We start from the raw sequence: 25,149 nt of genomic DNA, 5'->3' as shown, positions 1-25,149 counted from the left end.
AACCACCACCCCCAGTCCCCTGCAAGCAATAAATAAATGGTATGGTAGTAAGAATAATGTAAGGATTGTAAAATAAATAACGAAACAAAACAAAAGTGGGGGAATATAAGTATATCCATCCGAAGGTGTCAGTGATCAAACCTGGAAGTGCATCGCTCTGAGCACAGCCGGGATGAAAGTGAATTTAACGTTAAATGAGAGCTCTGACCGCCATCCATTGGTCGGCTCAGCGTCTTACATGTTCGGTAGCCCTTGTTGAGCCCGTTTAATACGGTTTCACCCAGTATGGTATAGTATGGATTCGAGTCCATGAGCAGACCCTAACACGCAATGACAAAGCACTCTAACCTGTACGGGGGATTGGTGTATATCCCCGGATAAACTTCTCTGCGTCCAAAACCGAGGAGAGCCAAATCTTCTCACCGGAAGGCGGGGTAATTCTTAGTCTTGCAGGGAAGAGGAAGGCTGGGCGAAGATGGAGTTTGTAGAGTCTGGTCATGACATCTCTGTAGTCGGCGCGGTGCTTTGCCACATCAGGCGCATAATCCTCATAGACACGGAATGGATGCCCTTTATGTGACAGGTTGCCCATCATTCGAGCTTCACGCAGGATAAGATCCTTGGTCTTGAAACTGTGACAACAGATGATTACTGGGCGAGGACGTTGGCCCGGTCCAGGCACTGGGACAAGGGAGCGATGTGCACGGTCCAGCTGGGGATCCGAATCCAAAACATCCGATCCCATTGCATCCTTCAATAGCGAAGAAGACCAACAACGCAAAGGTTATTACGTCTGGATCGGCCCTCCAGGTCCACCACTTTCACAGAAAGCCTCTGCACACTATCCTGCAATGACGTGCATAGCTTCTCTAACTCGTCGATCCTACCAGCGTTGAATTCAGAAGCTTTCTCAAGGTCCACAATACTCTGGCCATGCGAAGCGACCGTTCGAATGACGCTCTCGATTTTGGTGTCCAGCTCAGCAATAGTGGCCTTAAGATCCTCAGCTATAGCAACACGTAGCTCCCCCAAAGCCCGGGTAAGTTCTGTAAGTGTCACGTTGTTGCATGTGCCTCCCGCCATGTCTGTCTCGTTGTTTAGTGGGGAGTAGGCCTCCGTTTTGGATTTATTGTCCTTTGGTCGCTTATTACTCGGCATTTTCATATAAAAAGTTACAATCTTGTATTAGAAAGAAACGTTTGTTGTAAAAAGTGCCATAAAGTAGGTTAAATTAGATTATTTCGCAAAAAAGTTGCAGGAGCCTCTCACGCACAGCCGTTCACTCCAACATGCTAGTTCCGCAGCAACAGGATTTTAACGTTTAGTCCATAATGTTGCTTGATCGGTGGTTAGGCTATTAGCTGGCCAAAAGTAGGCTACATGAAAAGTGCAATACTGTTCATATAACCGTGTGTTAGTGTGGGTTTTCCGTGAATTCATGAAAATGACAAAGCTCATCTGCACTTCCTGCAATGCAGGAACATTCTCAGCAAAGAAAGAGTGATTAAATTAAGATCTGTAGTAGGTTTTGGTCTCTGATAACAAGAAAGCCTGTTTGTCTCTACCAGCTCTAAATTGACTAACTCTTATAGTGATTAGATACATTTAAAAAAGGAAGGAACCACAGCTTCTCTTCATTTCCCATATAGAATCAAGCACTTAGTAACACTAGCCTGCTAGGGCGGAGGTGGAGGTAAGATGGCGGACTGTACACAGTGGTGCAGATTGCTTCAAGATAAAATCGTAATATTCAATATCTGTAAGTTAAATATTAGCACTTTATATACTCGTGGGTAATAACCCGTCTGTACAAGAACTGTACAACAACACATATGAACTCATACGGCCTGAGAAATGTATCGACAAATATTATGAAAACAAGCAACACGCAAACATGACGGAGTGTAAACAAGGAGAACCAATCTCCAAAAGAAAACGCGACTCTCCGACGGACACAGACCATTTATGCTTTTGACCCCCGGGACTGGTAAGGGTGGAAAGCGATCTGTTAAAGTCGATAATTGACAAACCGGGCATACTTGAATTAGTCAGTAAAGATATAAAGGAGTTGAAAGCCTCGAGATGAGTGACGAAAAAGCTGCGACAATGGAGAAAGAATCAATCAAGCTAAAAGGGACATTAATGAACTTAAAAAGGAGAACATCTTTCTGAGAGAAGCCTTACTTGACATACAAACTAGATCTATGAGAGAAAATCTGGTACTTACTAGTATACAAGAAAATGAAGGCAAAGTTTTTGAAAATGTGGTGATGGGAGTTCCTTCTTACAGCGCTTCTGAACCCACGCGAAGCAGTCAATAAGATCCAAGTGGACAGAGATATGAGCGCCCAATCGTTGCCAAATTTGCTTTCTTTAAAGATAAAATAATGGTCAAATGCCTGGGTAAAAGACTTGCTGGCACAAGAATAGGCATGAATGACCAGACTGGGGCAAAGTTCTGTACCCAATCTTCAAGGAGAATAGATTGAAATGGACATGTGTAGCTCTCGTAATCTATAAACTTGATATTGAAAACCAAATGTTTCAAGACACAAAGATGGCTATTTTAAATATTACAAAAGTTCCCATAGAGGACTCGAATAATGAAACACCCAATACTAGTCATGGTAGGGATTGTAATAACAAATATATATAGAAAAGCAATCAAATTCAACAATTGTTAAAGAAATAAACTACAACTACACTATACCATTCTAGATAGGGAATGTTGGAAAACAATTAGTATTAGACTTTCCTTTTATAGTATTTTTATAAATTCATAAGACATTATTAGAAGAAAGGATAATTAGCTCAAGAATACATCTTCAAATATAAGGACCTGGAACACAGAAGTCCTCGATCAACATGGTAGAGATAAACCACAGCAGGCAGAGGACATAGAAGACACAGTATGTGGGTCTGTGCAGATGTATTGTGATGGGCGGTGGGGTGTGTGTTTTTGTGTTGGGAAAAGTGTGGAGTTAAGTGAGTGAAAAAGAAAAACGGTTGCAAATCCAAGAGCCCATATGTGTTTGTAAGCAGGGGTTGTGAGAGAGAGCTTTCAACTGTGTGCAGATACATATTGTTTATTTATTGTCCTATCATGATGGAACGGTCCCCAACCCTAATCCCTAGACAGCCACCTGAGCGACCCATACACTAAAGAAAAGTCCTTATTTGTTTTATGGGCCTGCTATAAATAGCCTATACGTACCGTAATTGCTGGACTATTAAGCGCACCTGAATATAAACCGCACCCACTGAATTATTAAAAAATATGTATTTTGTACATAAATAAGCCGCACATGTCTATAAGCCGCAGGTGCCTACCGGTACATTGAAACAAATGAACTTTACATAGCCTTTAAACGAAACACGGCTTGTAACAAAAATTAAACAGTGGCCTATCAAGAAAGTCATTGGTCACTATCTTCCTCCTCCTGTGCACTGAAACCACTGAAGCAATCTCCTTCGGTGTCGGAGTTGAATAGCCTCAGAATTGCTTCATCCGATGTTGGATCGTTTTCATTGTCGCTCTCGTCACTTTCATCCGGAGGCAAATACCCCGCTGAGCTCATGCTGCCCCTTCAACACGCAGCAGTCCAGCCTTTCGAAACCCGTTGATGATAGTGGATTTTGTGACAATGCTCTACGCTGTCAGGACCCACTGGCAGACTTGACCATAAGTTGCTCTTCGCATGCGGCCCGTTTTAGTGAAGGATTTCTCCCCACTTGTCATCCAAGCCTCCCACTGAACAAGGAGCGCCACCTTAAATGCACGATTTACACTGATGTCGAGTGGCTGCAAATACTTTGGGCCATCTGCTTTTCTTCCCTCTGAAAGCTGTTGTTGTCTTTTTGCACTGAGTCAGTTCCTCACGCTGCTGTTTCCAACGTCTTATCATCGACTCATTAAGGCCAAGCTCCCGTGCAGCAGCTCCATTTCCTTTTCCAACAGCCAGATCGATCGCCTTCAACTTGAAAGCTGCATCATATGCATTTCTCCGTCTCTTTGCCATGATGAGGGTGACAAAATTACTACCGTAATCAGAATGATGGGACGTTTGAGTGCGCTTGATTTACGTCACATTATGTGACAGTGCTCAGTTTTTTGGCGGCATGAATCTTGTGAAAGCGGGAAAAATCCATAAATTAGCCGCGTCATTGTATAAACCGCGAGGTTCAAAGCGTGGGAATAAAGTAGCGGCTTATAGTCCGGAAATTACGGTAGTCAAATCAGAAATATGAATGCGGTCAGAGACCTACTAAAGCAGCACCGCCCCCTCAAGATTCTGAGCCTGCCTGGCAGGGTTGGTCCTACAATGTTCTCCCCTGATGAGCATTGTAGGACCAACTGATGGGAGAGCATAATATACAAGGAAATTCTCAAAGCTACTAATGAGAACCAACACTTTTTTGGTTACTACATGATTCCATACGTGTTATTTCATAGTTTTGATGCATTCACTATTATTCTACAATGTAGAAAATAGTACAAAATGAAGAAAAACCCTTGAATGAGTAGGTGTGTCCAAACTTTTGACTGGTACTGTATATATTTTATATATATATATATAAATACACTACCATTCAAAAGTTTGGGGTCACTTAGAAATGTTCTTGTTTTTAAAAGAAAAGCACATTTTTTGTCCATCAAAATAACATCAAATTGATCAGAAATACAGTGTAGACATTGTTAATGTTGTAAATTACTATTGTAGCTGTAAATGGCTGATTTTTAATGGAATATCTACATAGGCGTACAGAGGCCCATTATCAGCAACCATCACTCCTGTGTTCCAATGGCATGTTGTGTTAGCTAATCCAAGTTTATCATTTTAAAAGGCTAATTGGACATTAGAAAGCTCTTTTGCAGTTATGTTGGCACAGCTGAAAACTGTTGTCCTGATTAAAGAAGCAATAAAACTAGCCTTCTTTAGACTAATGAGTATCTGGAGCATCAGCATTTGTGGGTTTGATTACAGGCTCAAAATGTCCAGAAACAAATAACTTTCTTCTGAAACTCATCAGTCTAATCTTGTTCTGAGAAATCAAGGCTATTCCATGCAAGAAATTGCCAAGAAACTGAAGATCTCATACAATGCTGTGTACTACTCCCATCACAGAACAGCGCAAACTGGCCCTAACCAGAATAGAAAGAGGAGTGGGAGGCCCCGGTGCACAACTGAGCAAGAGGACAGGTACATTAGAGTGTCTAGTTTGAGAAAAGACGCCTCACAAGTCCTCAACTGGCAGCTTCATTAAATAGTACCCGCAAAACCAGACTCAACATCAACAGTGAAGAGGCGACTCCGGGATGCTGGCCTTCTAGGCAGAGTTGCAAAGAAAAAGCCATATCTCAGACTAGCCAATAAAAATAAAAGATTAAGATGTGCAAAATAACACAGACACTGGACAGAGGAAGATTAGAAAAAAGTGTTATGGACAGACAAATCTAAGTTTGAGGTGTTCGGATCACAAAGAAGAACATTCATGAGATGCAGAAAAAATGAAAAGATGCTGGAGGAGTGCTTGACGCCATCTGTTATGGTGGAGGCAATGTGATGGTCTGGGAGTGCTTTGGTGGTGGTAAAGTGGGATAATTGTACAGGGTAAAAGGTATCTTGAAGAAGGAAGACTATCACTCCATTTTGCAACACCATGTCATACCCTGTGGAATGTGCTTAATTAGAGGCAATTTCCTCCTACAACAGAACAATGACTCAAAGTACAGCTACAAACTATGCAATAACTTTTTGGGGAAGAACAGTCAGCTGGTATTCTGTCTGTAATGGAGTAGCCAGTCACTGGATCTCAACCCTATTGAGCTGTTGTGGGAGCAGCTTGTCCGTATGGTACTTAAGAAGTGCCCATCAAGCCAATCCAATTTGTGGGAGGTGCTTCAGGAAGCATTGGGTGAAATCTCTTCAGATTACTTCAACAAATTGACAACTAGAATGGCAAATGTCTGCAAGGCTGATTCTTTGACAAAGCATAGATTGAAGGATCCAATTTGTAAGTCGCTCTGGATAAGAGCGTCTGCTAAATGACTTAAATGTAAATGTAAATGTAAGGACACAGTTATTATTTCAATTAAAAATCATTATTTCTAACCTTGCCAACTTCTTGACTATATTTCCTAACAAGGACATTTCTAAGTGACCCTAAGCTTTTGAACGGAAGTGTGTGTGTGTGTGTGTGTGTGTGTGTGTGTGTGTGTGTGTGTGTGTGTGTGTGTGTGTGTATACAGTATATCACAAAAGTGAGCACACCCCTCACATTTTTGTAAATATTTGAGTATATCTTTTCATGTGACAACACTGAAGAAATTACACTTTGCTACAATGTAAAGTAGTGAGTGTACAGCTTGTATAACAGTGTAAATTTGCTGTCCCCTCAAAATAACTCAACACACAGCCATTAATGTCTAAACCGCTGGCAACAAAAGTGAGTACACCCCTAAGTGAAAATGTCCAAATTGGGCCCAAAGTATCAATATTTTATGTGGCCACCATCATTTTCCAGCACTGCCTTAACCTTCTTGGGCATGGAGTTCACCAGAGCTTCACAGGTTGCCACTGGAGTCCTCTTCCACTCCTCCATGATGACATCACGGAGCTGGTGGATGTTAGAGACCTTGCACTCCTCCACCTTCCATTTGAGGATGCCCCACAGATGCTCAATAGGGTTTAGGTCTGGAGATATGCTTGGCCAGTCATGCTTACCCTCAGCTTCTTTAGCAAGGCAGTGGTCGTCTTGGAGGTGTGTTTGGGGTCGTTATCATGTTGGAATACTGCCCTGCGGCCCAGTCTCCGAAGGGAGGGATCATGCTTTGCTTCAGTATGTCACAGTACATGTTGGCATTCATGGTTCCCTCAATGAACTCCCCAGTGCCGGCAGCACTCATGCAGCCCCAGACCGTGACACTCCCACCACCATGCTTGACTGCAGGCAAGACACACTTGTCTTTGTACTCCTCACCTGGTTGCTGCCACACATGCTTGACACCATCTGAACCAAATAAGTTTATCTTGGTCTCATCAGACCACAGGACATGGTTCCAGTAATCCATGTCCTTAGTCTGCTTGTCTTCAGCAAACTGTTTGCGGGCTTTCTTGTGCATCATCTTTAGAAGAGGCTTCCTTCTGGGACGATGCAGTGTACGGCGTATGGTCTGAGCACTGACAGGCTGACCCCCCACCCCTTCAACCTCTGCAGCAATGCTGGCAGCACTCATACGTCTATTTCCCAAAGACAACCTCTGGATATGACGCTGAGCACGTGCACTCAACTTCTTTGGTCGACCATGTGGAGGCCTGTTCTGAGTGGAACCTGTACAGTTAAACCGCTGTATGGTCTTGGCCACCGTGCTGCAGCTCAGTTTCAGGGTCTTGGTAATCTTCTTATAGCCCAGGCCATCTTTATGTAAAGCAACAATCATTTTTTTCAGATCCTGCTCTTGCTGTCACATTAAATGTTCTGTTATGAGAATTGTCATGCCAGCTCTGTGGTGAATGTGGTTGCTTGGATGCTCTGCTCATTAATGGGAAAATGCTTCAATGGACCACAGATGTAATGCTTTTTATTTAGCATGGAAAGCCTTCCGTTACCAAAACCCACCTCTGAAATCATCAGGAACCGAACATATTTGTTTAATCATTTACTATAGAGAGCCACCACAGCAGCAGACTCCAGCTGTTTTCCTGGCTGCTTGGTGTTGTGTTGAGTGCGGCTACTCTAATGTGGGATGTGGGTAGGGGAGCTAGAAAAGAGCCCATGTCTGCATCCGTTATGGGCCCTGATCGAAAGTAGTGTACTATATAGGGAATAGGGTGCCATAGGGCTCTGGTCTAAAGTAGTGTACTATATAGGGAATAGGAAATAGGGTGCTGTTTGGGACGCTACCCTTATCTCTACACTGGAGCCTAATGACTTGGAACACAATATTTTACCTGGCCAGCCTCTGAGGGCCAACCAGACCCTGACCAGACTAGAGTCATACAGAGTCCCTCTTTTCCCAGACCACTCAACCAGATCGATTACTCTGGCCACCCCCGGCACAATCTGACATGTTTATTAACACTGTCTACATACCAAATGGCGCTCTCTTCCCTACATAGTGCCCTTCTTTTGACCATACCCCAGGCTGGGCTCTGGTCAAAAGTAGTGCACTATATAGAGAAATAACAGGGTGCCCTTTGGGATGCAGACACTGAGCTGGATGGGAAATAAAAGTTGTCCTCCTCTGGCAGCAGCTAGCATCACCATGGTCCATTAACTCACAGCCTCCCACTCAGAGAACCTTCTATTAGCTGTAGCATCACTCACAGTTGATTAGCTGCATGGACTGACGCCGTGCATGGCTTTGGTCTACCACACACTGGAGGAACACCTGAAGTGTAGTGCAATGCAGAGATCTTTTTTTCTATTTAGGTTTGAAGCATCATCTCTTTTTGTACGAGACAATCAGAATTCAGTGCACTTATCCACTTCCTGATCATTCATTTATTGGTGATATCGTATAGATAGATGGATTGGTCAAGTTGCATCCTATTGAATTGATTGAATATGGGAGTTGTTTACAGTTGCTCTAGCTGTACAGACCAGTGTTGCACAGCAAAACATGACCACTTGGCCACTTACAAGCAGAAATAATACAGCAGGGACAATCCAACAAGGCATTTCTAGATTCCAACCAACGAGCATCTCCACAATCATAATGCAAACCACTCCCATGACAAAGGCCTTTCAATTCTCGTTTGCTGTAATCCACGCCGTAAATCAAGTGGAAGACAGGGGGCTCTGAAGCACAGCTCCAGATACAAGGTCGAAGATGGATGAGTGTCACGTTCGTCATAAGGAGTAGACCAAGATGCAGCGTGGTATGTTTCCATCCTTTATTTTGGAAATGAAAACTTCAGAACAAAACGAACAAACGAAACATGGAGCTAAATAATAATGCTCACTGGCAACTATATCTAGACAAGATCCCACAAAGCACAATGGGAAAATGGCTACCTAAATATGATCCCCGATCAGAGACAACGATAAACAGCTGCCTCTGATTGGGAACCATATCAGGCCATCATAGAAATACAAATCGCCTAGATAACCCACCCTAAATCACACCCCGACCCAACCAACATAGAGAATAAACAGCTCTCTATGGTCAGGGCGTGACAATGAGAGAGAAGCTGTTCCTGACTTAAATATGGCCGGCGATACTGTAATTATGAGTAATAATTCAAACGCTGCCATAACTAGAGTACAGTACAGCAAACAGAAGATATGAAAAGGGGCTCCAAAGATGCAAGCCGGATACAACTGATGCTTTACTGAATGACATTGGATAGGATACAGTAGATTATTCTATGCTATGTTTTGTGAAAATAGACTGGATTAAATCATTTGTCATAAATTGTCAAAAACATGAAAGTCGTCTTCCTGGTCGTACAAAACATACATTACACAATATTGACAATACATACACTACAATAAAATGTGTCATTGCACAAGTAGAAGTGCTAAGTGCATACAGTAGGTTTCAGTCTCTTATCTCTCAGGGACAGCACTCTGCAGCAGTTGGGCATGCAAATCTTCCCTATTGATTAGGCCTACGTTTTTAGACCATAACATAATTCTACCTAGGCTACAACAACATTGTTATCAAATGAGCAAACAATTATTGTCTAGGTCTGTAGTTGGGGCTATAGAGTTCCCAGTTATCTTGAATGCACTGAAGTCAGAATAATGACATTTCCTAATTCCCAGTTGTTTTGATGGTGGCATTTCTACCACTGTTCTTGTTGCAGGCTAGCTTCCCATTTCATCGCTACAAGCGCTATTTGATTCGCCAGATACGCTACACTCCCACATTCTGGATATGCCAAGCACAAAGAGGGACTGATCAAATACTGATATTTAATCGATTACAAATGACATGAACCTCCCCTGGACTAAATTGCTTTAAAAAACCACAACAACAAAAAAGCGTCCAGTCCCTTTTACCAACATGGACCATTACCAACATGGACCATTACCAACATGGACCATTACCAACATGGACCATTACCAACATGGACCATTACAAACATGGACCATTACCAACATGGACAATTACCAACATGGACCATTACCAACATGGCCCATTACCAACATGGACCATTACCAACATGGACCATTACAAACATGGACCATTACCAACATGGACCATTACCAACATGGACCATTACCAACATGGACCATTACCAACATGGACCATTACCAACATGGACCATTACAAACATGAACCATTACCAACATGGACCATTACCAACATGGACCATTACCAACATGGACCATTACCAACATGGACCATTACCAACATGGACCATTACCAACATGGACCATTACAAACATGGACCATTACCAACATGGACCATTACAAACATGGACCATTACCAACATGGACCATTACCAACATGGACCATTACCAACATGGACCATTACCAACATGTCTGCATTGCACCATTTGAATTGGATCTCACTCCGCGATGGAAGTGATATTTGTGAGCTAAAAACAATGATGAATTCATAGATGTTGCAATGCAGTGTTACTCTACTGTCTCACATTATGCTGTTGTGCAGTATTATGACAATGTCTGTGTCCCAAATGGCTGCCATAGGGCTTTAATCAAAAGTACTGCACTATACTGTATATCGGGAATAGGGTGCCAATTGGAATGTATACACTCCAATAAGTGCTGGCTTTCTAATCTTGTCTAGATAGTGGGTTGTTGAAATATATGAATCCTGCTGTATTTGCTCCACAGAGTGCATCACCCCAGAGCCCATTGGCCACTGTCGAGCTCAGGGCCCAGTTGCATAAAACACCTTAAGTTAATTTTCCCCTTATCTTTTCCCTTAGTTTCCTTAACTTTAACAATGGAAGGTGCACCATCCATGGCTACAAAGCTGCTGGCTAGTTAGCAAATTGAGAAAAAGTAAACATGGTTGTTTATCTTCTGAAGCAATTTGTTCATCCTGTTTATCCGGTTCTATTTTGCTATCTCACAAAATGAAAGCGAGATCTCTTTGATGGAGACTTTTAGTCAGTGAATCTCCATGGTAACCAGCTACTCTTTCTGCCATACATGCCTTCAAACTACCGTAAAAACCCTAAAGTATGCCCTTACCTAAGGAAATATTTGAGGGGCTCCATGCGCAACATCCTTAAACAATTCCCTTAGGTATGGGGAAATTATTCCTTAAGGGAAACATTTCAGATGTTTTATGCAACTGGGCCCAGGCCCGCTGATATGGACAGAAGGCTAGATGAACCTTCACTGATAACGTCTCTATATTGATGAGCTGGTGCTTATCATCATGCTGATAGCATCCCCTCTAAAGTGAGAAGCATTATCTCCCATTGAAGAATATCTAAATCTCTGACAAACGCTGCTGTTGCAGGGTTGGAACTGAAGGGAGAATGTTGGGCTTCTTGGTGAGAAGCTTTTATCAAAATCAATGCGTTTTAAAAAGGCAACTCATAATAATGAATTGTATCAAAGTATTTTCATTGGTACCTAACATTATTCCTGTTTGTGAGGCAGACTTTAGTAGTGGTCCTTTGTAGCTCAATAGGTAGAGCATGGCTTATTACGCAAGGGTAGTGGGTTCAATTCCTGGGACCACCCATACCTAAAATGTATGCATGCATGACTGTAGGTCGCTTTGGATAAATGTCATATACTGTATATTACCATACTATATAATATGTTCCTGTCGTTCTTTCCCCAGATGGAATGTTCGGGAGGTGTCAATCCACACCCGTTCCGGTAGCAGAGGTGTATACGTATGATGTGTCTCCATCTGTGGTTCAGCGCTTCAGGACTCTACTGCAGAAACTCACTCACAGAGGTAAGTACAGTACACCAACGCTACCACTACAGTTTCTGCTGCTGCTGCCATCACTATCATCCACCCCTGAGTCATTAGTGTATGTCAATGTAGGATCTGAGTACCTCCCCGACACCTTCACCGAATGCAAACATATTCGGGACCGTCTGATTGGTCCAGAAACCGATGGGTTGGGCCAGCGCCAGAACATACATTGGTAAAGCTGCAGTCTGAACGCTTTGATTCATTGACGGTCGTTCCATTTAAAATGAGGGAGGAAGATTTATTTTTATGAGCATGGCTTTATTTCTATTACAGCATATTGGATGACTGTTGGATCACCCAGCTCAATGTACCATCGCTAGGTTTAAAACTAAAGTTTATAACGTCGGTGCACATGTCGAGAGACAAATAGGGTGTAAAATTAGTTTCTATTGGACAAATTCAGGTAGGTCTATCCCCGTTTCATTCCTTTTGCTTCCGTTTAGGAAAGGTTTTTCAACAGAATCGGTGGAATGAATACACCCGTGATCAAATCAAATCCCATTTTTTGGGTCGCATTCATATGTTCAGCAGATATTATTGCGGTTGTTGCGAAATGCTTGTGTTCCTAACGCCGACAGTGCAGTAATATCTAGCAATTCACAACAATACACACAAATCTAAAAGGAAATGAATGGAATTAAGAAATGGAATTAAGAAATGGAATTAAGAAATATATAAATATTAGGACGAGCAATGTCGGAGTGGCATTGACTAGAATACAGTATATACACATCAAATCTAAAATCGAATCAAATCAAACTTTATTTGTCACATGCGCCGAATACAACAAGTGTAGACCTTACCATGAAATACTTACTTACAAGCCCTTAAGCAACAGTGCAGTTCAAGAAGAGTTAAGAAAATATTTACCAAATAGACTAAAGTAAAAAAATAAGAATAAAAAGTAACACAATAAGACTAACAATAACGAGGTTATATACAGAGGGCACCGGTACCGAGTCAGTGTGCGGGGGTACAGGTTAGTTGAGGTACTTTGTACATGTAGGTGGGGCTGAAGTGACTATGCATAGATAATAAACAGCAAGTAGCAGCAGTGTACAAAAAGGGGGAGGTCAATGTAAATAGTCTGGTGGCGATTTTATTCAATGTTCGGCAGTCTTATGGCTTGGGGGTAGAAGCTGAGTCTTTTGGTCTTAGACTTGGCGCTCCGGTACCACTTGCCGTGTGGTAGTAGAGAAAACACTCTATAACTTGGGTGACTGGAGTCTCTGACAATTTTATGGGCTTTCCTCTTACACCGCCTATTATATAGGTCCTGGGTGGCAGGAAGCTTGGCCCCAGTGATGTACTGGGCCGTACGCACTACCCTCTGTAGCACCTTACGGTCAGATGCCGAGCAGTTGCCACACCAGGCGGTGATGCAACCGGTCGGGATGCTCTCAATGGTGCAGCTGTAGAACCTTTTGAGGATCTAGGGACCCATGCCAAATCTTTTTAGTCTCCTGAGGGGGAAAAGGTGTTGTCGTGCCCTCTTCACGACTGTCTTGGTATGTTAGGACCATGATAGTTTGTTGGTGATGTGGACACCACTTCAGCCCCATTGATGTTAATGGAGGCCTGTTCGGCCTTCCTTTTCCTATTGTCCACGATCAGCTCCTTAGTCTTGCTCACATTGAGGGAGAGGTTGTTGTCCTGGCACAACTAATGTAGTTGGGGTTTTGTGTGGAACATATCAGGCACATTTCGTAAACCTTTAAGCATAACCTTAAAATTCATCCACTGACTTTTATTCCACAAACAAAGGTATACTGACAGCAGATTTTCTACAGAATGTGCTAGAATGCCATGAACTTCACACCCCAGACTGTGCTTGGCATGTAGTGCTGTAATGACCATAAATGACCACCAGAGGGTGATCAATGCCTGTGTATCATAGACCATATGTGCTGTGTATTCCATCCTCCCAACAGCAGTATGTTATTGATGTATACAGACAGAAGAAATGTAAGGACATGTTCATACAGAGCAAAATTGCAGAAATGGAGAAAGACATGACTTTTGATGTTAAATCCTATTTTACACAGCCATCAAGTCATCAGGTTTAATATTTACTGAACAATTGAACAATTATAATAGTTGTTTTATATAAATCAAATACAATATCCTCTTGCAAGCCCTGGAAATCCACATACATTTCTAGAAATCAGCTCTAGACAAGCTACATAATGATATTCAGATTCCATAGTGCACAGTGCTGATTCATTTTAGAGGGTTTATCAACCTATCCAGCTGAAAAGAAATATGCTAATAGGTTATTTATCCTTGCTGTCTGAAAAACCATTAGGGGAACAAAACTGCAAAGAGCATCTGCATTTCAATCCCAAAACAGAGCACAGCAGAGCAACACGATGAGCAGAGCAGCACAAACCTAGATTGCATCCCAAAAGGCATCCTATTCCCTACACAGTGCACAGTACTTTTGACCAGATCACTATGGGCTGAAGAACTAATGGCCTAGGAATATTCAACATAACGGCCACCACTGCCTCTGCTCTGACCCTCCAAGTGCTGGCCGGATAAAACAACAAAACAGAAACACCTCCATATTTTCAAAGCTACCAAGATGCCTCTTGTTTCTCCTCATCACAAGAACATAAACCCTGCTGATGGAGCACAGCATTATGGGGCTTTAACTTAACACAGAGGTTTTCCAGAATTCTTGGTTGACGAGACTCCTTGATGTCCAGCTTATCCCTCATGATTGGTCATGATTTTCTGGAAAAGCTGGACATTTGGGGAGTAACTGGAATTTTGCAACACTATTTCTGTTAAATCAGCCCCATAGTTTGTACATCTAATACCCTAACCCTGACCCCCTCCTTCTCACAGCTCTATCTCTGTTAACCCCAGATGCCCAACCAAGCGGACCTCTTCTTTATGTTCCATTGCTATGGACACGTTTCGCCTGATGGTTGTGAAAACCTAAGCTGTGTGTGAATGTCTTGGCGGGGGTTACCGTTAATCAAGCTGCCGTGCCACATAACGTCTGCTCCTGTGAAAACACTGCCTGTGCTCTCCTCTCACACAGAAAGCCATCAGGGCCCCCATTAAAGCCATCATTGAGCACAGTTATTTTCTGTGTTTGATAGTCCTCCGTGTTTTACTGAGCCAGGCACTGCTCTGAGAGGTGTGTGGCAGGCAGGCCAAGCAGTAGCAGCAGACAGCAGTATGGTGGATTCCGAGTGTTCTATGTGTTCAGTGTGTTCCACTGCTCCTCCCTCCTCAGGCTGTGGTGGATCTAGTGGCTGGCTGGGTTCCAGAACCCTGGCCTCTACCTTCTGTGCTCCGCTCAATAGCATCATGGGACGCACCCACCACCGAGAGATCTGCATTGCTTGATGCTCTCATCTGGTAGCCATGATAGCACATTTGCATACCTAAGTATGTAAAAACGGAGAGATCATTTCAGACCACTGTGCCCATATCGATCCATACTTTTATTCCCTGGGATATTTTACTGATAGTTTTTACTGATTATACTACATTTTTAAGAATGATGACCCGTAACAATAGATGTTTTATATATATATATATATATTCAGTGCTTTCATCTAATTCAGCTCGTGAATATACTAAGTTCCAAGTAACATGGTTGACTGTAACATGGTTGACGATTTTGACAGGGCGAATTGAAGCTTGTTGTGTGCAACAGGGTGTGGCAATTTAATGCAAGCATCACAAAAAAAATGTCATTGTTTAAACATTTCTAGCATGTTTATCTATGCGTAACAGGGCTGATGTGTTATGCTCAACCCGCACAGGTTTCCACCACAAAATTCCCCAAAATGGCCAAAAAGAGTAGTACCAGCTCACCTGCTTTTACACTATGATTTGACTATTAGATTAGATTTTTATTTTATTTTAATTTTTCAATAATTTATAATTGGTTTGAGGTTGTTAAGTCATTGAAATGTAGAGCTATTTACCTTTTAAAATATTGTCCTAGTAGTACCAGCTGTGCAATTTGCTGATGGTCCCTAACTAGCCCCGAGGGGATATCAAATGTCAAACCAAATTGACCGTAAGCATTACGATTGGGTCGAGGGTATCTGCGCTCCGAATTGATGATTACTTGGGTGCTGCCAGGTGTGGGCATGTGGGCAGGATTAAAATAAACCCAACCCACGGAAAACTGTTACCATACCGTTCATTCTGTGACGCACATTTTTTTCCTTATCCTCTCGCAAATGACCAAAATTACCCTATTTACACTTTATAGTCAATTTTGACACTAGAATAAATGTTTCTGTCTCATGTGGATGCGATATAGGCCACTTTCAAAACAAGAAGTTGCTTTTTTAGGGGCAATACCTCTTTAAAGTGAACTTCATTTAATATAACAGGCTTTTAACATTCAATAATGGTGTACAATTTCTACTTAAAAGTGACACTCTTTTTGTGGAACGACCCACATGCCTTCTTGGGAAAATGTGATTTATATAAGCCAAGCATATCTAGCCAAAATGTTCACTTTAAACAGTAAGAGGCACTGTGCAAAGTGACGTGTGATAATGGTGTCATTGCAGATGCTATTTGCCAAGCATTCTAGTGTTGCTTGTATATTTCATGGATGCTGCCTCTCATCTGTGGAATGTCTCTATTGAATTGTTCAAGTGTGCGTGGCCATATTCTGGGTTATATTTGGTTCCGCCACCCCATCTGGTGTTGGCACCCGTCCTCAGTTCTGTTGCCAGAATGCGCTGTAGTTAAAGAAACAGAGGGGAATGCATATGTGGCTGATCATGTCGCCTTTAGCCTTGTACACCTACTAACATGATGAAAGAATATTACAGGATGAGAAGGACTTAGGGTTGTGTCCCAAATGGCACCATATTACCTTGATAGTGCATTACTTTTGGCAAGAGCCCTAAAGGGAATAGGTTTCCTTTTGAGACACACCCTAAAGTCATTCTCATCCTGCAGTATTCTCTCAGCATGTTAGTAGGTGTACAAGACTAAAGTCTACATGATGAGAGCCACATATGCATTCCCCTCTGCATCTTAGTGAACTTTGACCTTATCCGCCAGGGATAACATTTTTAAACACCTCTTTCTCTGTTTCCCTTTGATATTAGTCACATGATGCAATATATAGTACATGTTCAACCACTGGAAGAGTTTATTTCCAAAACACTATCCACCAGAAATGATTTCTTATGGGTACCTTCATGTCTGTGTAAAATATGACTGTTTTGGGATTTTCAATTAATAGATTTAGGTGTGTATTAAAATGTGTTTTTCTGCTAAATGCTATGTATCCAAGAATTGTTGTTTAAACAAAGCTAATTTACCAACATTTCTGAAAATGGATATGTAGTGTAGCGTTTTGGAAAGAAACTCTTCATTTGTTCTAGTCATTCTATACATTGTGAGTGTTCCTTTTGATGTGTTGTGTGCTGGGTTGAACTGGGAGGATATAACATTTATTATCAGACACCTCAGACTAACCTGTTTTTTCTTCCTTCCATTGTTTGTCACATAATGAAATACATGCTCAAGATATTTATATTAGCTGGTTCGAGTCTGACATTCTGAGTGTTATTCCTGTTAATGTGTTATGATCCAGGGTTGACCTGGGAGGATGAGACTGCCCAGCAGATCCTGTCCAAGGAGCTGTCTAAGCTGAGGAAGATCCCCTACAGACGCCTACAGGACTCCAGCCCCCCTGTCTACAGCAGCAGCAAATCCAGGTCACTGTTCTGGCAGGCAGCACAATCCATTACACATGTGCATTCACACATGGACCAGTGGTGGCTGCTGAGGGGAGGGCGGCTCACAATAATGGCTGGAACAGAGCAAATGGAATGGCATCAAACACATGGGAACCATGTATTTGATACCATTCCACTTATTCCGCTCCAGCCATTACCAGGAGCCCGTCCTCCCCAATTAAGGTGCCACCAACCTCCTGTGACACGGACACACACCTACAGACGCAGACAGTCAGGCATGCACGTACGTATACACACACACACACACACACACACACACACACACACACACACACACACACAAACAAACATATAGTGCAGACCTCAATAGGACATTGATTTATGCTTCAGACTCCAGGAGGGCACATGCAATGAGATAACTGATGAGCTACAGTATCTGCCCTGCCCACCACTGGTTTAGGTCTGAATGGTCTAGTCTATCTATGGATAGTCCACGTTATCTGTCTGTGTCTTCATGTGTCTCTTTCTGTCTCTCTCTCGTTCTCTCATTCTCTCTTTCTCTCTCTCTTTCTGTGTCATCATGTGTCTCTTTCTGTCTCTCTCTTTCTCTATCTAGTTCTCGTTGTCTCTGTCGCACTCAGCCACACCACTCATTCTTACTCTCTAACTTTGCTTGTCTGGGCCAGGCCCTCTACCCAGGCTATGGACTTAGGACACCGGAGGATCAAGCCAGTGGAGGTGGAGCTCAGTAGAAACCTCCAGAACTACCTGCAGCGTCTGGGCCTCCTTCCCCAGGCCGCCTCCCCCGCCAGACCCAAGAGCCCCAGTAAGGTGAGGGCCCCTGGGGGCCACTGACCATCCTCAGGCCCCTCCAGACCCCTCCTTGCACCTGCTTTAGCCTGCGATGAGCTGCTGGACCATGTTTTACTTCTACATGCATGGACATCTCTATATACACACACACACACACACACACACACACTCATGTACACACACACTCACAAACACACTAATGTACACACAGACACACGCACACACACACTCACAAACACGCTAATGTACACACATAGACACACACAAACACACTAATGTACACACATAGACACACACACACACTCACAAACACACTAATGTACACACATAGACACACACACACACACACAAACTGACACAGCGGGAGCTGTGGATCCTCTTTAGTACTCTGTATCATTATCTAAACACTTCTGAAGGTTGGTGAATGAATGGCTGTTGGTTGACCATTCACAGGGATAGTTTCCTGCTGGATTATTATGAGGGAGATAATGCCCACCGAGGGTTCAGGAGTTCACTTCCTTAATTAATAATGTCCACATGATGGGCTCTGTGTCATTTCTGTTCAGGGGGGTGACCAACATGGCCTAGCTGAATGAGAGGGCCAAACCCCTGCTGAGGGCCAGGCATTGAGGGGTTGGGAAGGGTACCCCTTTATTTATGAAGGATAGGGTTGATGGCAAACAAGGGGGAGTTGCCTTTTGTTTAAGACAAACGTACGGGAGATGGATGGACATTGGAATGTTGTTGGCGCATCCCTATACTATACTTCAATAGTAGATCATATAGGCTTATTTTACTGTTAACATTATCAATTAACCTTTCATTTGATGCTGGTGTATTACCTGGGGATTTAAGTGAAGCACTAAGTAAAGACGAACACGTTTGATTTATTTGGTCACGGCACTTTCAATACCAGGATAGTGGGTTTGATTCCCGGGACCACCCATACTTACAATTTATGCATGCATGACTTTAAGTCACTTTGGATAAAAGGGTCTGCTGAATGGTATATATTATCATTATATATTATTTGGTAACGCTTTCTATGAAGTATGTGTATTATGCTTTAGAATGTAATTTATGATGCCTTATAATACACTTATAATGTGTTTATTTATTATCTTGCAGAGTGACCGTTACCCATCTGGGGTCTCCTCTGACTACTACTGGCCCAAGTCCCAGGGAGAGGCAAACTTCTCCCCACTGACGTCCTTCCAGCCTCCCTACCAGGACAGATCTTCTGCGGGGGATGGAGACCTCCTTGTGGCTGCTCTCAGACACTACCTGTCTGGGCAGGTACCATCTCAGACCGGGGTGTCCACCAAGGGCCCGGTCCTGCCCTCCCTTCGCCTACGCCCCTCCTACAGCAACAGTATAGACAGTACTGGGCCTAAAAAGACCTCTCAATCTCAAACACCTAACCTGGACAGACTTCTACTCCTCCAGACAGCTGGAGCCAGCCAACCCTCTGCTCCCAAGGACCCCCTCAGTACAGTGGATGGTATGTGCCTCATTAAAAATGCTTTCTTCCTCTTTTACTGTACAAGTTGTTCCTCATTATTTCACTGTGAACAGATGATCACCATTAGTAGTCATGTATGCATCCACTGGAAATAATGGTACAGCATGCTATTAGTTGTTAAAGGGATAATCCACTCAAAATATGGTTTATTATTCCACTGTTGATACAGTCCCAAAATGTGTTGCATGTCAGCAATCATGATATAGAACTTTCAAAACGCTAATCGTCACTGCCGGTGTCGTGCATTTAGTATTTCTGCCTGCTTGAACGGCAATAGCTGAGACACACATGAAAACAGGAAATGTTTTCGATGGAACATCTCTCAGAGATGCACTAAAACGATATACCACGATACCAGCACCCTGGTCTATAGTAGTGCGTTATAGGGAATATACCTCCATTTGAGACACAACCATTGATATACTGTAGGTACTCTACCATAGTTATAACCCTTCTCTCGAATCCCTCTTCTCTCCTCCTCTTATCCCCACTTCTCTTCCTCTCCTCCACAGAGGTGTTCATCCAGAAGGTTCTGAAGAACGTGGGCAGACACGACGTGGACGTGGACGACCTGAGTCCTAAAGACCTGGACCAACTCTCTACGCTGATCACTGACGCCCTGCAGGTAGAATAAACAATAACGTCTTGATACTTGTCTTTCTTACTGTAATGCTCACACCTTTCTTACTGTAATGCTCACACCTTTCTTACTGTAATGCTCACACCTTTCTTACTGTAATGCTCACACCTTTCTTACTTGATTTCACTGATTTAGCTGATTTCTGAGGAAGGTTTTACTTGGAATGAATGTGATATGTGGTTGCCTCACCTAGCTACCTTGTTGATAAAATAATACATGTAAATGCAGGTAGTGGATCAAGAACATACCCAAGCCCAGTCCAGAGCAGGACCCAGAGACCTGGGGGAGGAAGGGAATGAGGGGCCTGGAGGAGAAGGGCCTGGGGAACAGGAGGAGAAGGAGGAGAGTGTCCCTCCATCCACCACAGAGAAAACAGCGGAGAGCACTCCAGTAGAGGAGGCTGTGGTCCAAGGTACTTAACCCTGACCGACTGGGAGGAGCCCTCCATCTGTAGTATTATCCCATAGTTCTCTCAAACCCCTTTATCTGCTGCTTGTCTATCGATGCAAACTTCAGGGTGACTGGTTCAGATTGGCTGTTCTGTTCATTTTGAATGCAGTCAGACTTACTAGCAAAAAGTATCAGCTGAAAACGGTGAAAGGGAGAGTATACTGTATCTGCATGTTATTTGAGATATGTTAAGTTGGTGTGCTTTCTGCTTAATATTATTCTTGTTGTCAGTAAACATAGTAATTCTGTTTAATTTCCTGACAGAGCGACAAATGGAGGGAGACCGAGAGCCAGCAGACTCCAATGACAAGGTACCACATTTGGACTCTTAAAGAGATAAATGGTTTGACAGCTGAGTGTAAAATGTCAAACGGAAGACTTACATTCTAAATGGTAATTTTATACTGTGTGTAGGGTATCAATCATCCAGATAAGATGTTTTTCAAAAGGAGTTTAGTAATTTGATGTTACATCTGCAATGTAGACAGTAAACCAGTTGGTATACACAACTTAGAGAAGAAGTAGATTTTTAAAACTGATTAAAAGCTTTTCAAGTGTTGTATTGACTTATTTTTCAACAGAGAAAGTTGATGCTGTCAATTTGCAGTCCTATCTTTCAGATTATGGTTATTGACTTGTATCCTATCGCTCCATGTATTCTTAGACTTTGATGAGAGAAGCAAATAGCCTCTTCCCCTCTATCAAAACAGTTCCTTTATTCAGTACACAAGTACTATAAGAAAATATTTGTCTCATCATAATCAAGATGAGAAAAAGCCATAGTGCAATTATTATTTGATTCTTATTTGTTCTCTTGGGATCACCTTGACTTGGGATCACCATGGCCTGGGATCACCATGACTTGGGATCACCATGGCCTGGGATCACCATGACTTGGGATCACCATGTCCTGGGATCACCATGACTTGGGATCACCATGACTTGGGATCACCATGGCCTGGGATCACCATGACCTGGGATCACCATGACTTGGGATCACCATGGCCTGGGATCACCATGACTTGGGATCACCATGGCCTGGGATCACCATGACTTGGGATCACCATGTCCTGGGATCACCATGACTTGGGATCACCATGGCCTGGGATCACCATGGCCTGGGATCACCATGACTTGGGATCACCATGACTTGGGATCACCATGGCCTGGGATCACCATGGCCTGGGATCACCATGACTTGGGATCACCATGGCCTGGGATCACCATGACTTGGGATCACCATGTCCTGGTATCACCATGACCTGGGATCACCATGACCTGGGATCACCATGACATGGGATCACCATGACTTGGGATCACCATGTCCTGGTATCACCATGACCTGGGATCACCATGACTTGGGATCACCATGGCCTAGGATCACCATGGCCTGGGATCACCATGACTTGGGATCACCATGTCCTGGGATCACCATGACTTGGGAGCACCATGACTTGGGATCACCATGACTTGGGATCACCATGGCCTGGGATCACCATGGCCTGGGATCACCATGACTTGGGATCACCATGGCCTGGGATCACCATGACTTGGGATCACCATGTCCTGGTATCACCATGACCTGGGATCACCATGACCTGGGATCACCATGACTTGGGATCACCATGGCCTGGGATCACCATGACTTGGGATCACCATGTCCTGGGATCACCATGACTTGGGATCACCATGGCCTGGGATCACCATGGCCTGGGATCACCATGACTTGGGATCACCATGACTTGAGATCACCATGGCCTGGGATCACCATGACTTGGGATCACCATGGCCTGGGATCACCATGACTTGGGATCACCATGGCCTGGGATCACCATGACTTGGGATCACCATGACTTGGGATCACCATGTCCTGGTATCACCATGACCTGGGATCACCATGACCTGGGATCACCATGACTTGGGATCACCATGGCCTGGTATCACCATGGCCTGGGATCACCATGACTTGGGATCACCATGACTTGGGATCACCATGTCCTGGTATCACCATGACCTGGGATCACCATGACCTGGGATCACCATGGCCTGGGATCACCATGACCTGGGATCAGGTCATAGCTAGATCACCATCTGTAGCTAGATCACCGTGACATTGTTCTGTGTTATTTCAGCCCCAAGACGCCGGCAGCTTATTTGGCAAGCTGCTGGTGTACCTGGATAAGATTGAGTCCCCAGCCCAGAGAGAGTCCCCAGCCCGGGCTGGTGTGGGTGCAGGGCTGGGTGAGGGGAGAGGTGTTGGTCTGGAGAACGTACACAGCAGGACCACTCAGGCTGAGGTGAGGACCACAATGAGTAAGGGACTAAGCACAGAGTTAGACCAGCTTCAATATTGCAGATCGATTGTGGCTTCCATCAATGTAATTATCTGCATAATTTCCAATTCTCCATATATATAAAACATTTTTTAAATATATCTACATATTTTTTTTTTTTTCCCGAACCTTACCATCCCTCCCCTAATCAGAGTAAACTAATGGACAACACTTAGGTTTCTACTTCCAGTTTATACATACTATATACATTTTTGTTGTTCAACTTTTTTGTTTTGTCCTCAATTTCTTTAAATGCATTGTATCCACATGTGTGGTTGAATTGTGTTTTTACAATGGTCAAATAAATCGGATCAAATCAAGGTGGCGGTGCAGAAGAAGTCGACCCACTCGACGGACATGGAGGAGGTGGCTGCCGTGGAGAGCTGGATCCAGGCAATAGATCCTCCGGCTGCCAAGGTGGTCTACCAGGAGCCCCATAAGAAGAAAGGGAACGTCCAGGAGCTGCAGCTAGATGTCAAAGCTGCTGTGGACACGAAGAAGACCGATGATGACTACGGTTATGTCATCACCGACACTGAGTGAGTAGTGCCTGTCATAAACAATGAATGAGGCAACCACAGCTAATCAATCAATGTTCTACAGTTTGTCTTTATGGAATTGCATTTAGTACCGTACAAAGGAGTCTTTTTTTAGTCCAGGGTCATCTGTGGTGAATTTACAGGTGTCAACATGTTGCGTTTCTGTCTGATGAAAACTTCTATATTTTTTTACATGACATTTAATGAAAGCAGTAACTCCCCTCGATGTACTCTGAACATGTCATGACTCTAGGACCAAGGACATGTATTCAAAATAGCTTCTAAAGTCTCATCATAAATGTATGTTTGTTCGAATATGGTAATTTCCTGAAAAGTTTCTGTTTTGGAGATGTTTTCATCAGACAGCGACGATTTGGGTAAGTTTGATCAGTAGCAACAATTTGGCTCCATTCGTGCAGTTCTGTTTATACTTTTGATGGTCTTTTTGTTTTTGTTTTGAATAAGCATAGCTGAAGTTGCTGTACAAACCAACCATTACAAATGGGAACAGAAATGTGTTTTAGATGCTAGACAACCAGATGCCTGCTGTGATCCTGTGTCTGCCAACAGAGACGTTCTCATTACTCCACTCCTGCCCCCTATCCAACCTCGCGGTGCCCTGCATTTCCAAGGAAGCATTTGGAAAATAAAACATTGGCATTTCTCATTCCTCATTTTAACAAAGTGTTTTGTGTCACTTTTGGGAAAGTAATTCCGTGATGTTTTCAAAAATGTATATAGTACTCACGCTGTTTGACATACTGTATATTTGAATTTATTACCATATATTATTTTATATGTTTTAATACTGGACTCAATACAATGTTTATCATTCATTTTTTTTGTATTTGCAATTTTATTTCAATTTATCAAGACCATACCCCAGTGTGGTATATGATATGCATGTATAATAAACATCTTACATGCGTATCATTCAGTAAATATTAGATCATGATGTGATGGTGTTCAGGTTCAAGCCCTTCTCCAGGGCACAGAACCCACAGTCCATCAGGCCACCCTGTACTGGAGCCCACATCCTTTCACTGCTCCATAATTATCAGGTCTGCAGTACCTCCTCTCTCCACAGGGGGCTGTGGGTTCTGTGTGTATATGTATATAATGTCTCTAGAATTCTTGCTTTAATCTCCATACTCCTGTTATGTGATAAACGAAGACAGTATGGTTTATAGCTCTAAACGGTATGGCTTATCACCACCAACAGGAGGAAATATAATTG

At 43.1% G+C, this 25,149-nt stretch overlaps 1 protein-coding gene across 2 annotated transcripts in view; it reads left to right on the top strand.

The window, feature by feature from the left end:
• LOC115103131 (receptor-type tyrosine-protein phosphatase N2-like) overlaps positions 1–25,149 on the top strand; it is a 156,556-nt gene that overhangs the window by 24,836 nt on the left and 106,571 nt on the right. For both annotated transcript variants that reach the window (XM_029623808.2, XM_029623805.2), the window contains exons 3-11: positions 11,779–11,898; positions 17,510–17,633; positions 18,302–18,446; positions 19,557–19,929; positions 20,463–20,575; positions 20,819–21,002; positions 21,305–21,351; positions 23,173–23,337; positions 23,695–23,912. In XM_029623808.2, the coding sequence (XP_029479668.1) occupies positions 11,784–11,898; positions 17,510–17,633; positions 18,302–18,446; positions 19,557–19,929; positions 20,463–20,575; positions 20,819–21,002; positions 21,305–21,351; positions 23,173–23,337; positions 23,695–23,912 (1,484 nt within the window). In that variant the 5' untranslated portion in view covers positions 11,779–11,783. The remainder of the gene's footprint in view (positions 1–11,778; positions 11,899–17,509; positions 17,634–18,301; positions 18,447–19,556; positions 19,930–20,462; positions 20,576–20,818; positions 21,003–21,304; positions 21,352–23,172; positions 23,338–23,694; positions 23,913–25,149) is intronic.

The sequence above is a fragment of the Oncorhynchus nerka genome, linkage group LG20 (genome assembly GCF_034236695.1).
Source record: "Oncorhynchus nerka isolate Pitt River linkage group LG20, Oner_Uvic_2.0, whole genome shotgun sequence".
NCBI classification, from domain to species: Eukaryota; Metazoa; Chordata; class Actinopteri; order Salmoniformes; family Salmonidae; genus Oncorhynchus; species Oncorhynchus nerka.
Note: the sequence above shows the minus strand (reverse complement) of the source record. Positions and strands in the feature narration are given on the sequence as shown.